The sequence below is a fragment of the Parambassis ranga genome, chromosome 21, assembly GCF_900634625.1.
Source record: "Parambassis ranga chromosome 21, fParRan2.1, whole genome shotgun sequence".
Lineage (NCBI taxonomy): Eukaryota > Metazoa > Chordata > Actinopteri > Ambassidae > Parambassis > Parambassis ranga.
In genome coordinates this window covers 6714034-6727407 of record NC_041041.1, presented here as the reverse complement: position 1 = coordinate 6727407, position 13374 = coordinate 6714034, and the positions used below count along the sequence as shown (strand labels likewise).

The window sequence follows — 13374 nt, the reverse complement described above, 5'->3', positions numbered from 1 at the left end:
GTCTGTGAGTGTGCATAGCTGGATTAACTCACTTAGAAGTTTCTTGCAAGCTATTTTCAGAGCTGAGTCAGAGGGGGTTTCAGTTTTGTGGTGAAACTGTGTGTGTCCAAACAATATGTGTGTCTTATGTGTGCTTGCTTGGTAAGAGATTAAAGACACAATTTGGTTTGCTTTTAGTCTGTCTGATTTATTTATGCAGGACGCCTGCTGTGCTGCACAAGCAAAACATATATTTTAAAAAAAAGACAGTGATGTTTTAACTATGAGGAACTGTTCCCCGCTTTTAATGCTATATAAACTATATTACAGTTACAAACACCACACTGTCAAACACAACAAATACTTCAAATGCCACACGAATAAAACAAAGTTGAAGTGATCTGAAGCCAAGTTGTCGTATTTCTGTGTGTGTGTGTTGGAGCTTACTTTTACATACACACACAGAAACAGACATGCAGAGTAAGTGTCTGTGTGAGATATTTCTTCCCATGAGGCTCATAAGTTGAGTTCACATGGGGTGAGTTCACACTCACTCTGCAGTGAGTGTGAATATATAATCACAATAACATAGTCTGTTAACGTCTCTACATTTCATTTTAATCATGCAGTTTTTTCTTACGGAGTTTACTGCTATGCCCTCTTTTTCACTTCCCTTTACGCATTCGATTATAGTGTTATTTGTTTCAGACGAGAGCTGTTTGTGTTTGAATTTATTTCATGCCATAATCACAACATGTTGAATAAAAACAAGAAAAACAAATCAATTTTATGAAAAAAATGTTTTTTGTTATGTTGAAATTCTAATTCCAAGATTTGTCTTTTGTTAATGAATGGTGTTTGTGTTGCAGTCGTAACCAGCTGAGCTCTCTGCCAGCCTGCCTGTGTGGTTTACCTCTGAGAGTCCTCAACGCCAGCAACAACAAGCTGGTCAGCCTGCCAGAGACCATCGGACAGCTGCACAGGCTCATGGAGCTGGTAGGACTGTTTATATGATGTTTGTCACCCGAGTCTCGTCCTGAGGCAACCTTATCCTTACTAGTTTTACTGCACCAAATGTTCTGCTAAACTGGGATGTCATTTTCTGACATAATATTAAAAATGCAAATATGTGCATGAATAAATGTTACTAACATGATGGCTGTTCTTGCCCTCTGCAGGACATCAGCTGCAACGAGATCACAGCTCTTCCTCGTCACATCGGCCGACTCAAAGCCCTGCGAGAACTAAATGTCCGCCGAAACCTTCTCTGCGTCCTGCCAGAAGGTATAATAACAACAATAATAATACTAAAGGACATTTTTCAGGAACTGTAAGCAAAAATGGTGCAACACTCCATGATGTCAGCCATAGTGTGGACGGTCACCCCATCGCCATTTAGAGTTTGACGAAAAACCTGGTTGATACTAATATAGGAAAAGATGTGGAGCATGAGAGGAGCTGACACACACCTAGCAGCCATTCAGTTTGAGGAACTGCAGTTCTTGTAGTTCTGCATCGATTTCATTTCAGCCCTAGTAGTTGCTACTTGTGGTGCTATTCAGCCCAGATTGGTCCTTTTATCCTTCTGAGCTGAAGACTACTAGCTTAAAGTATGTTCTTGGGTTACGTTGCGACAGCACACAGTAGGTTGGTAAGATTTGTTTGGGTGTGTAATTTAGGCTAGACTGTTGAACTTTACTATTACTGGTGTTGAGTCTTATTGAAAAGTCGAGCATGATCTGCAATCAAACATAGAAATGGAACAATCCTTCCCCCTTTATGAGAGAGGGGGGAGTTGCCTATAAGACCACAGAGTCCTCTAAATGCACTGCCCCACCCATCCCGTCCCCAAAAATATACTTAACCCGCAGTGTGACCGTCAGGCGACCTCCAGTCCCCAAAGGTTTGACAACAACAACTGCAAACCTCTGGAGCTCATGTGGAAAGACATCACCCAGTCTGACTGCTGATCGGCTGAGGCCGCAATCAGCCACACCAAAACTGAGTTTTAGAGTTAATAAGAATGGTCCTGTTAAGTTCCTTTTCATTTGAAAACTGAGCAGGCAAAAGCATTTAAACAGTTTCTGCCTCTGTTGTCAGTCGTCCAACATGGTGGTGGGTCTTTGATAAACAGACCGGAGAACTGTCAGGCTGCAGATAGTCCATCAGAATGATGAACGACTGCTTTCTGGGTGATTCGTCCAGCTTTACCCCTGTGCCTCAGCTCTTCCAGTCTGTTTGGATTTATCGCTCTATTTTCCTAACTTGGCATATGCTTGTCCTTTATTATTATGACTGTCCCTTAGACTGACTGATGAGCTTTAAACTGGCTCTACAGCCTGATGCTACAGCGACAGGGAGGCTTAGACCAGACAGACTGGACGGCAGCCCCAACAATGGGAGGGATGTTGTTTTTGATTTAATATCCGTTGAGCCTGTGCAGACTTCATTGCTGCTCCGGAGAGTCCCTAAGATAAGACCACCATGACTGTTTTATGGGTTTCTTAAGGGCCGGCCAAGCTCAGAGTAGCAAGTCGGTGAAATCTGAACATCAAAACTTAAAGTAAAATCATCACTATTTTTTTTACTAAGTTCAGATCTCACACAAACAGCTGATCCTATGGCCCTGTGAAGCAGAGTGAAGCTGCAGTAATCTCTTAAGTTTGTACCTCACAGTTAACACAACAGTCACCTTAAGAATTAAAGCACATACTATGACCAGTAAAAACAATCACATTAGTCCAGTTCTTAGATCTCCATATGGCTTTTCTGAATTAAAACACTGCTACTGGTATAGAGGAGGTGTTCTCTAAAATACCAAAACACAAAGAAAAACTGAATCAGTGTAGACGCAAAGCAAGAAACTAGAATTAAACAAACATCATCTATTATCATACTTAGTAGAAATATGACCAATTGAGTCATTCCATTACCCCGCCAGCAATAAGAAGTGGCTAGAATCTAGGAGAGAATTGATGGAAACAAAGCAGCTACTATGACCACCCTCACAGAACAAAACCTTTCTTCTGGCATGGCATCTGAGCCATGTCCCCAAACTATCCCCACACAGTCCTGGTAGAAACCTTTGTAGCGCATGATGCACTGGACGTCTGTGTAGCTACAACAGCTAGCTGGTTAGCATGCTAATTCAAAAGTTATCACTACAGAACAACACAGATGTGGAGACCTAAGGTTACAGCTTCATCCTTTGTCATTGTCAGTGTGGTGATGCTGGTCATGCTTATTATAGTCTGACTGCTTTATGATAAAATTACTATTTCTCTTGTGTGTTTTTGGCAGAGCATTTTGTCTTTAAGTTGTCCCAGCTGACCCCGCAGCAGCAGTGATGATTGCCTACATAAAATATTCTAGTGTATTTTTATCCAGAAACCAGACGAATGCTTTGTGGTGTCGCAGCGCTCTCCATCACTGCCGACATTATTACTGCCTATGAAGCGTTTTAATTATGAGACGCTGTCAGGAAGAGTTTGTAATGATCACTGTCAGAAATGATGGGGTCTTAAACGACGCGTCATTAGCAGTCAGCAGGATATGGTTTCTGTCCACAAACCCACACATCAGTCTGAGGAGCTTAATGCTGAAGACATCATGTAAACACACACACACATACACACACATGCAGGCATCCAGCAAAGTAATGTTTTGCCTAAAAATACAACTATGAAAAATGTTTACAGTAATAAAGCTAACACACATTTTCATTTTCAGTATTTGTCTACATTGATTACTTTTGCATATACTTATGCAACAGTAATCATATCATTAGAGTTGTTGCTCAGCAACTGCAGTTGTAAACAATTAAAAGAGGCGTTCCTGGTTTCTCAGGTATTTTAGATTTAATGGGGAATGAACTTCACGAGAACAGAAACGGCTCAGCTGCAAACAATTACACACCTCCTCTGAACATAACAACAGCCACATTGTTCTGTCTGATGGGAAACATGTTGGCGGATTGAGCCATGTGAGTGTGTCTGTGTAGTCCACTACAGATTAACACAGTTCAGCAGCTGACTTTAAACACTTCATGGACACATTGTTTGAATCAGTCTTTGTGTGGTTGCTCCTTGTAATGTAGTGTTTGTTGTAAAACACAAGTGTGTTTGCACATCCTTTAACCTCACCCTGTATACCATATGCACAGCTTTTGTCCTCAAATTCTGTAGCTCTCTGAATATAAATCAATGACATCAGGGAGGTGTCTGATCAGTCTGAGGGTCTGATTCAGCCTGCAGCACCATGAAGTGTTCCAAAAGACTAATAGACTATTCCTAGGCACAAAAAGAACTGACGGTCCAAACATCAACAAGATAAAAGACAGTGACTGAATTAAATGCCCTAGGAGTAGAAGATCCTTCAGTAGAGCCAAAGCTCCAAAGGGATTTAAATGAGTCCTCTATTCTGTAAGAAGTGGTCTTAAATGTTCCCTGAATATCATCATCTGCAAAAAATGCAGTGCAAAACAATGCTTCATGTTTTCTTACAGGCCCCTCAATCCCGATCACAAAACTAAGCACCATTTCCACTGCTGGAACCTTCCTTGCAACTCTTTAAGGCTGATTTTGTGGACACTTACTGTCAGAGATAGTACTTCTGAGTAACCCTGAACACAGCAGGACAAGGCTGATTGATTCTGGTTAAAAGCAAAGGAAAACAAGGCCTAAACCAGTTCCTGTACTGGAACTTTATTTAGACCTAGGTTCCTGCAATGGAATTTCACAAGTAGCAGAACTGAGCTTTGATGAGAAATATTAATATCACAAACAATTTCTCTATTTACATGCTTTGTCCTAAGTGTTTTTAATCTAACACCATGTTGTAAACATTTACTTTGTGATGTACATGCAGTGGTACATCTGATGTGAAAACCAGCTGTTTAAGTGTTTGTGTGTGTGTGTTTTTCATTTTTCAGACCTGGCTGACCTTCCTCTGGTGAAGTTTGATTTCTCCTGTAACAAGGTGTCCACCATCCCAGTGTGTTACAGGAAAATGACACAGCTGCAGTCGCTCCAGTTAGAAAACAACCCACTGCAGAGTCCACCTGCACAGGTACACACACACATGAACACATATATAGAAACGTCTCAGTATGCATTGCACTGTGTACAACTGTGTATGTGACAAAGAAAGTTGATTCTAATTATATGCTGTGGTATGTACTTGCCACCCAAAGCCAAAAATTATGTAAGGCATTATTTTTGAGGGCATCGTCACTTTACCTGACCTGAAATCCTATTCTACAGTGAACAAAGCACTATGGTAAGCACTGTGTGTGCTTACCTATGAATATGTTAGGTACCAGCTGCAAGAACTACACACATCATTCTGACTCAGCAGTCAGAGCGTACATGGAAATATATAAAAAGAAAACACTTTTCTTAGAGCTGATTTATATCGTTTCTCTTCCTTCAGATCTGTATAAAAGGTAAAGTTCACATATTCAAATATCTGAGCATCGAGGCATGTCGCAGTGAGAAGATGCCTGACTCTCTCTACCTGCCTGTCATGGAGCGACTCAGCTTATCACGACCCACCACCGGAAGGTCAGTGAAGCCCGAGAACAAAGTCTTTGTGCAATCTGTTGAAGCCAAAGTGTTTGGCCATTGTGGGAAGGTGAAGCCAATATATATATTTTTGTCTGTATAATGTTACTGTATGGTCACACACCCATGCATCATTCTTGTTACACTTCCACAAAGGTGCTGCAGCTGGTTTATGGTCTCCTAGACAAGCTGAAGAAGATGTATAATGTAAAGATTTCCCTCATGTAGCCCAGTTTATTTTTGGTTTGTTACTTTGACAATTAGAACGAAGGGTATAGAATCAAAAATGTCTTTATCACAGTTGTTGACATTGTCTACATCAGTTCAAAAATTTGTTTTACTGGAAAGCTATGATTTAATGCCACCTGAGGGCCTCCAGCATGCCTGCTAGACCAACTTTTCATCACCTCAAAGCTGTTTATTTGGTTTGGTTCTACTGCCACTGTGTGCTGTGATCTAAGCTTCCTTGGTTTCTCAATCTTGAGCCAAATCTACTATTAGTCAGCTGAAACCGATCCATTCTCCGTCTCCCTGCTGGGTCATGCTGACTGTCTGCCACTGCAGTTCAGTGAAAGGTTAGGCCACAAATCCAGTCATCAGTGACAAAAGAAATTGTGATAGATGAATGAAGGGGATGCAGACGTACATTTAAGGAAGTGAGTAATTGAAGACAGAGTAAGTCCAGCTGAATGAAGGAGGGGTAGGCGACAAGAAAATCTGGCTGCTTCAGGTTTTCTGTCAGTCAGATGAAACTGAGCCGAGCTCTCAGAGGAGGCTGAACTCCGTAAGTCTGCACACATAAAACACTCCCAGTGTGTGGGGTGAAGAAATGGTCTCTGTTCTCTGGTGGAAAATACTCACATATGCAGCAGTGCAAATAATACACATTATTTGTCATCTTTTTCCTGAGCTCCCTTATTTTCTCCACACTGTAGTGCATAGTAAAATATTTCTCTTTTGTAATAGCCACATATTTGTCATACAGACAGACCAAAACAGTTTTTGTAGCAGGCTGCAAAAATGTTTATTTCTGGGGTAAAATTGGATTGGACATTAATGTGGAGGACTAATGGGGACTGGATTACTTTTGGAGCCAGCCTCCAGTGGTCTCTTGAGTAACTGCAGTTTTTGGCAGTTACCTGTTAGCTTCAATTCTCAGCCCAAGTGGTTATGAAAGACAACATAAGGCTCCAGGACACCCATAATGCAACAATCTTTGTAGTTTCTTAGCCTCGACTCATTCATCTGCATCTCTGTCTTTGCTGTATCACTGCTTCAAATTCTCTTTTCTCTTTCTCTAAAATGTCCCTTTCTCTTTTAAGTGGTCAGTTCATTTTTATAGGTTTTGTTAGTGGAGGTTTAGACATGATGATGCCCAGTAACTGTTTTAGATAAATGGTCTGTGGAAGGATAAATCAATGTGGTTGTAAATGGTGTCGTTATTCTATTTTTCTCTTCGGAGAGCAGATTGCTGCTATTTTTAAAACTCCATTAACATCAATGACCTTAAAAGAAAACTGAAAGGCTCAGTTTACCATCGACACTGATGAAGGAAAAGAAAAGAAAAAGCAAATAACAGGGTTAAAGATGTTCTATTTGCATCTACTGACAGAGGATCACAGTTTCATGGTTTTATCTGTCCACCCCCCCTGTTAATCTACCATTAATAAGTCATGGATAGATGAATGGAAGGATGGATGTATAGATAGATGAAGGAGGTTAGTAAATTCCTGCAAACTGAGGTCTGCTAAAGGTCCCAAAGGTCATACTTTTGTGAACCCTGCAGAAACCCCATACATCCATCTACTTCAGCGTCTGCAGGTCATGTCAGAAAGGTGAGCCGTTCAGATCAAGTTCTGTCACAGTGAAACACATGTGAACAGATACAGTCCTGAGCAAGAAATCAGGATTTAAATAGCGGTGTGAACACATCCTGAGGGAGACAGAGAGAGAGGGAGAGAAGAGGAGGGAGTTAGGCTGGCTGATTCACTGTGGCTCTCTTATAGCACACAGATACACACCTCCTGTGTGTGTGTGTGTGTGTGTCAGATGTGTAACCTGTGTTGTGTGTCTGCAGTGTGGAGGACATGGAGCAGCAGAAGAAGCAGGACAGCGACTCAGGAGTCGGCAGTGACAATGGAGACAAGAGACTGTCTGCTACAGAGGTACAGTGTCTGTGGGTGTGCAATGTGTGTTTGTGTGCCTTTATGCCTGTGTATTACTTTATCTAGATGCTATGCCTATTTCATTTACATGTTTCTATGCATTTTTGTATTCAAACAGACAGAGCAATGGTCATTTCTGATACTTTATCTGTTTCCTTTATTTATTGTCAGATTTCTAGCTGTATGTTTTTTTTCTGTTTGTATATTTATGTCAATCACAATTGTTTTTTTTTATTTCTGAGGTCTTTCTGCTAAGCTAAGCGGTCACTAAATTGTTACATTTTTATTGACTTCTATGTTGTCTTATTACAAGAAAACTGTAAGATAGAAGATTTATTTTAAATTTAATATCCTGAAATTAACTTATAACATCTGTTTGTGCTGAAGTTATACCAGGTATGTGTTAGAATTAAGGTCTCTTCTGCTAACGTTAATTTTATATCTGCTAATCTAAGACCAGAACATGCTTGGAGATTGACCAGTTATTTATAGTGATATATATATTTTTGCATTACATTCAGGCTTTAGTTTCAGCTCTAAATATGTTTATTGTTTTTGGGGTGGTTTGTTGCAGCCATCAGATGAAGACAGTCTGAGTCTTAATGTGCCAATGAGCCACATCACTGAGGAGGAGGGGATCAGCAAAGACGACTCCAGCGAACACATCAGCTCCCTGTCAGGTACTCAGACACACACAGTCTCACACTGATAGCAGACAGGATGAGGTGGTGATAGACAAACACTGTTGCAAAACTAACCCTTTCTCAGGAAATCCTCTTGATAATTGTGATTGACGTTTGTTGTAGGTTTGCTTCTCTAACCCGTCATCTGAGTGTCTGACAGTATCTGGGCTGTTGAACTCTATTAAGGAACAGCAGCAGCTCCCTAGACACACAGTTAAAATAGACTTCAATCAGCCTTAATCAGGTTAGAGCTGATGGAGGGTCACATTAACTGAGCTGGAAGGAGTGAAAAGAGGGAATGTTACACTATATTGATTGAATTACAGTCATTGAATGCGTCATACTATGATGCATTCACGGACAGGTGAATTAATGATTATTTTTGTTTACAGTTTCTGGCTACCGTTCCTCTGATGATTAAACAGGCTGCCTCATATGCAGCTTTTAACATAGTGGTTGTTGATTTAAGATTTTAAAAATTCATGGTTTTTCCATAACAGCGGACCCAAACTCTGACTCGGTGCGTCTGATTGAGGAGAGCCCTACAGAAGCCCTGAAGGACCAGTTCAGCTACAGAGACTCTGGACTCAGCTCTCGCTTCCTCAGCTACATCAAGGCAAGTTGTGATGTTGTCACGCTTCTCCTCCTCTCTGTGTTTATCAAAGATTGATGCAGTAAATGCTTCACTTCATGAATAATGCCCCTCTCAGACTGGTGTTATGTAAAACTGTCATTTTAGGCTCCTGGAGTCTGTGCTTTGTTTTAAATGGAGCCTGCAGCCTAAACTGTTACCTAATGGCCGTTAAGTTTTAGACTTTGTAGAGTTTGTTGTTAGTGGATTTGTCATTAACAGGCTCAACAGTGCAGCAGCTACACTGTAAAACATGTGGTGGATATAAGCAGCAGCAGATGGCTTAAGTGGAAGAAGACACATGGAGCAACTAAGCTTAATAAGCTTATTAATATATAATTTATAACACTTATATATTTATAACTACATATTTTAGTTCCACAGTTCCTCTTCATATCTGTGCCAAACTGTAGTTAACATAATAACAGATAACACACCAGATATTCTGCCCTCTGGTCATTTTTATTAGAACTCTTTAAATTTTACACATTTGTGGTGTAAAAGTTATATAAGTTTTGTATTGTAATTGTAAAATTGTAAAACTACAGATCTTTTCTCAATCTTGACGATAAATATAAGAGAATAAGTTTGTTTTTTTCACATTCAAGACAAATCAGAAACCAAAGAGTGCTGGTGGTGTTTGTTACAATGTCCCTGTTGTATGGGGAGATAGTGGTAACATCTCTGAATTTTGACCAATGGCAGAGCGAGTCTGTGGATCATGTGACGGCTGCAGCTGGTACTGATGTGTTTGTTTGTGTGTATGTGTGCATGTGCAGGGTCGGACAGCAGCAGATTTCGACGAGCCCCTCAGGATAGAAGAAGACTCACACTGGCCAACAGAACAGACGTAAGTTCATCTATTATTGAAGTACAGTGGAATTTTTGATGTACTAGTACATACGTTTTTCCACTTAAAGCTGCTTTCTACTTTTAGTCCCACTATATTCAGGAGAAAAACGGTTCCTATTTAACAGCCTGTTTTAAAACGATGCTTCTGGTTTATTATGTATAATCAGGGTTATGTGTTTGTGGTTTTAGGTCAAAGGTCTCAGGGAGCACACAGCTCCACATCGACATGATCAACCAGCTGAAAGAGGCTGTGGAGCTCCTGCAGGACCCCAGCAGGTGATAAGAACACCTGTGTATTTCAGTATAATAAATACTATACTGCGTGAAATACAACATCATAAAAGAAAAAAATGGAGTTTAATTTGTAAACCAAACATATTTTTGGTCATCAGAGTGAACTCACAGCAGGAGGATCTGTGTGGAGTCCAGCTCTACCCAGTGGAGATGGTCACAGTGGATGAGTCACTCAAGTAAGATCCATCTGTCTCTGCCTTAATTTCTGCTAATGGAGTTATGTCTATCACAGCCATTCAATGCAGAGTTCACTCTGTAAACAAAATGCTCACCTTCATATCTCATTTCTTATTCTGCTGCTTCTCTTCAGTGGACAGGACAGTGATGACGGCACCACGACGCCAAAGGTACAGTGTACAGAATCTATAAATCAATAGAACATAGAACAGCAGAGTGTCATCAGCATGCAAGATAATAACTGACACCAAATTGTTACGATACCTCTTGTCTGGAGAGATTTGTACATACACAGTTAGAAAGTGACAAATGCCTGCCACAATCCTCACACTGTCTGTTGGTTTGTATATTGATTCAATTATTGAAGGGAACAAATTCAGAAATTTTTTTAAATCCTACGTATAGTGACGTGAAATGTAAGGACATTTCTCTGCAGAGCGGAGCCGGCTCTGAGTGGGACAGGCTAGTAAAGATACTGAAGATATTGTGTCATTATCTTCAGTAATGTGCAAACAAGAGGGCAGCAGTGGTCATTCAGGATCCAGCAGATAAGGTCACAACTTGTCACTAACAGGCGCACAACCCCTCTCTCGTTCTCTGTACACACTCATGCACACTCACCTCCTCCCAGGTTCCATTAAGATATACCTGAGGGCCAAAGCACAAAACCTCCTCTGTGAAAACTTTCTCAAGAAAAAGTAAAAAATCGTGTTCTTTTTTGCAAAATGCTATATATTAAGTATACCTAATATATAATGCACATGTTTTGGACCATATCACTAACATGTAACACATACCAACAAGGTATTGGTTCCTTTAGGTAAAAAGGAAACTTTCTAGGCTGGTTTTTATTTACTACCCAGAAGCAGTTGTAGCTTCAGTTTGATGCTCTGTTCCAAACTAAACATAGATACCTGAATATGTGTAGGGTTTAGTTACCACAAATAAAAAAATCTTTTCTCCCACTCAAACTAAGGACAAAAAACCCTTTAACACAAGTGTAATCTGGATCTGCCCATTTGGAGCTGCCTCCAGTCTGCACAGAAGTCCTTTTTATACTATCTGAATATTATCTCTTGGTAACTATAGTCGAGCGGTAGTTCAAGTACAGTAGGTCCTAAAGCATTTTGGATCATTATAAAGCCTGTAAGTGTGTAAGTAATACAGAATAAACGTTTGATGCGTTTTGTGGCAGCGCTTGGAGGAAGGTGGCTATGAGTTCCAGAAGAAGAGACAGATGATTCTAGACAAGGCCAGGTTTGAGGCCCAGCTTGCATGCCGGGAGTATGAGTGGCAAATGTCAATCAAGGTAACCATAGCAGCAGACCATCCATAGGCTCTGTCCTGCCCCTCAGAGTGAGCTGTCTGCAGTCGTGCTTCCTAGTGAAACGACGGCCTTTTACTCGTGTGTCTGTTTGCTGTGAGTTACTGTGTTATTGCCACACCGTGCGTTCACATGTGTTACGTTTCATCCAGCAGCTGGTTACACATGTGAACAGAGTGGGAACATGTTCTTTACGGCTGAATCGTTTACCAGTCACTCCCAGGCTCTCCTGAGAAATAACTAGAAGCTCAGAGTTAATAAATATTTTCTTAGCTTGTGGCTGGTGAACAGGCAGTTTCCTGTCCTGCATGTCAATGTGTAGATTTATCTATAGAAGTGGCTGATGTGTGATTTTGAGTCTTTGTGTTCCTATTTGTTTTAACCACTCACTGTTTCTTTACACACAAACCAACTAGGAGTAACATGTTAATTAGCAGTGGAGTTTAACACACTTTCAGTCCTAATGCCAAGTTAGGCTAACCTAATGGTCTGGTCTGGTTTGAGCCACTTGAAGAGTTTTTGTTGCTCGTCTGAGCCATAACTCATCTAGCTAGCAGCCCACAGCTCATCCAGCTTGAGCCCTCCTGGGCTGCGGTCCTTTTTGGCTGCAGATCTTTGAAGCCACCACCCATCCAACTTGCAACTCTTTCAAGCTACATCTCATCTGACTTGCAACTTCTCTGGTCCACATGAATTCCAGATTGCAACCAGCTCATCTTGGCCAAAGCTCTTCTGGATCTTACCTTGTCTGGGCTGAAGATTTTCTGGCCCTCAGTTTATCTTGGTCATAGCTCATGAAATGATAAATTGGCCTAGATTAGCTGTGAAATGTCTTTGAAGAACTCTAACCAGTCAGTTTAAGTTACAACATGATCTGGATGAGTGAGAAAACAGACATATTCTCACTTCAGGTCAAAGCCCACATGTAAAAATCTACCGAGTAAACATTATAGAACACCACCTTCAGACTTAAGTTCAGTGTTTTCTACAGAAACAGCTGAAGACTGAAGTGTAGATTTAAAAGAAAAAAAAAAAACACATCTCCTTTGTTGTCTCTTAAAAAGAGCACAGCAAAGAAGGGAGGGAGAAGGTGGAGTCCTCTTTGAACCATTATGGAGGTTAACTTTAGGTCATTGAATCATGGTAAAAAGGCGCATGTGTTTCTGTGTACTTTAATACCTCTGTCGAGTTTTTTGTTTGTCATCATGTCTTTGCAAACTGTACATATAACACAGAACAGAAAATATCAAACATCTGCACAGTGAATCGTCTAAAAACTTACAGTTTATATTTCTGTTGCTGCAGAGACACGATCGATCTCCAGTCAGCGGACCTCATTCCTTCTCCAGCCCGCCGTTTGGACTGAAGCCTCGATCAGGTGAGTTGAGTGTGTGTCCGGCAGCCGGACTGCCAAAGACACAGACAGGTCAATACAGTGGTTTTTCTGAACATTGATTTATTAAATGAGTGAATCTGAACCACAGATTGTGACACTGTTGAAATGAAGCAGCCAAAGTCTTTTAAAATTTAGACATGATTTTAAGGTGACAGGTTGTTACTGTCACTGTTGTGTCAGTTGATAACAGGTTAAAAGAATACATACTGTATGCTAGTGTTAACCGATATCGGCTTTATTTGTAGAATCGCAGTAAACTTCAGCTTCATGCTTTTTTAGTTGGCAGCCATTCAGCTTTTGTTTGTTAACCAT

General features: G+C 40.7%; 1 protein-coding gene across 4 annotated transcripts in view; it reads left to right on the top strand.

Moving 5' to 3' along the window:
- Window positions 1-13374, top strand: part of lrch1 (leucine-rich repeats and calponin homology (CH) domain containing 1) — a 47720-nt gene that overhangs the window by 20883 nt on the left and 13463 nt on the right. For all 4 annotated transcript variants that reach the window (XM_028393186.1, XM_028393185.1, XM_028393184.1 and 1 more), the window contains exons 3-14: window positions 849-975; window positions 1158-1263; window positions 4910-5046; window positions 5410-5540; window positions 7618-7705; window positions 8280-8385; window positions 8889-9004; window positions 9799-9869; window positions 10061-10147; window positions 10264-10341; window positions 10476-10512; window positions 12972-13044. In XM_028393186.1, coding sequence (XP_028248987.1) covers window positions 849-975; window positions 1158-1263; window positions 4910-5046; window positions 5410-5540; window positions 7618-7705; window positions 8280-8385; window positions 8889-9004; window positions 9799-9869; window positions 10061-10147; window positions 10264-10341; window positions 10476-10512; window positions 12972-13044 — 1157 coding nt within the window. The remainder of the gene's footprint in view (window positions 1-848; window positions 976-1157; window positions 1264-4909; window positions 5047-5409; window positions 5541-7617; window positions 7706-8279; window positions 8386-8888; window positions 9005-9798; window positions 9870-10060; window positions 10148-10263; window positions 10342-10475; window positions 10513-12971; window positions 13045-13374) is intronic.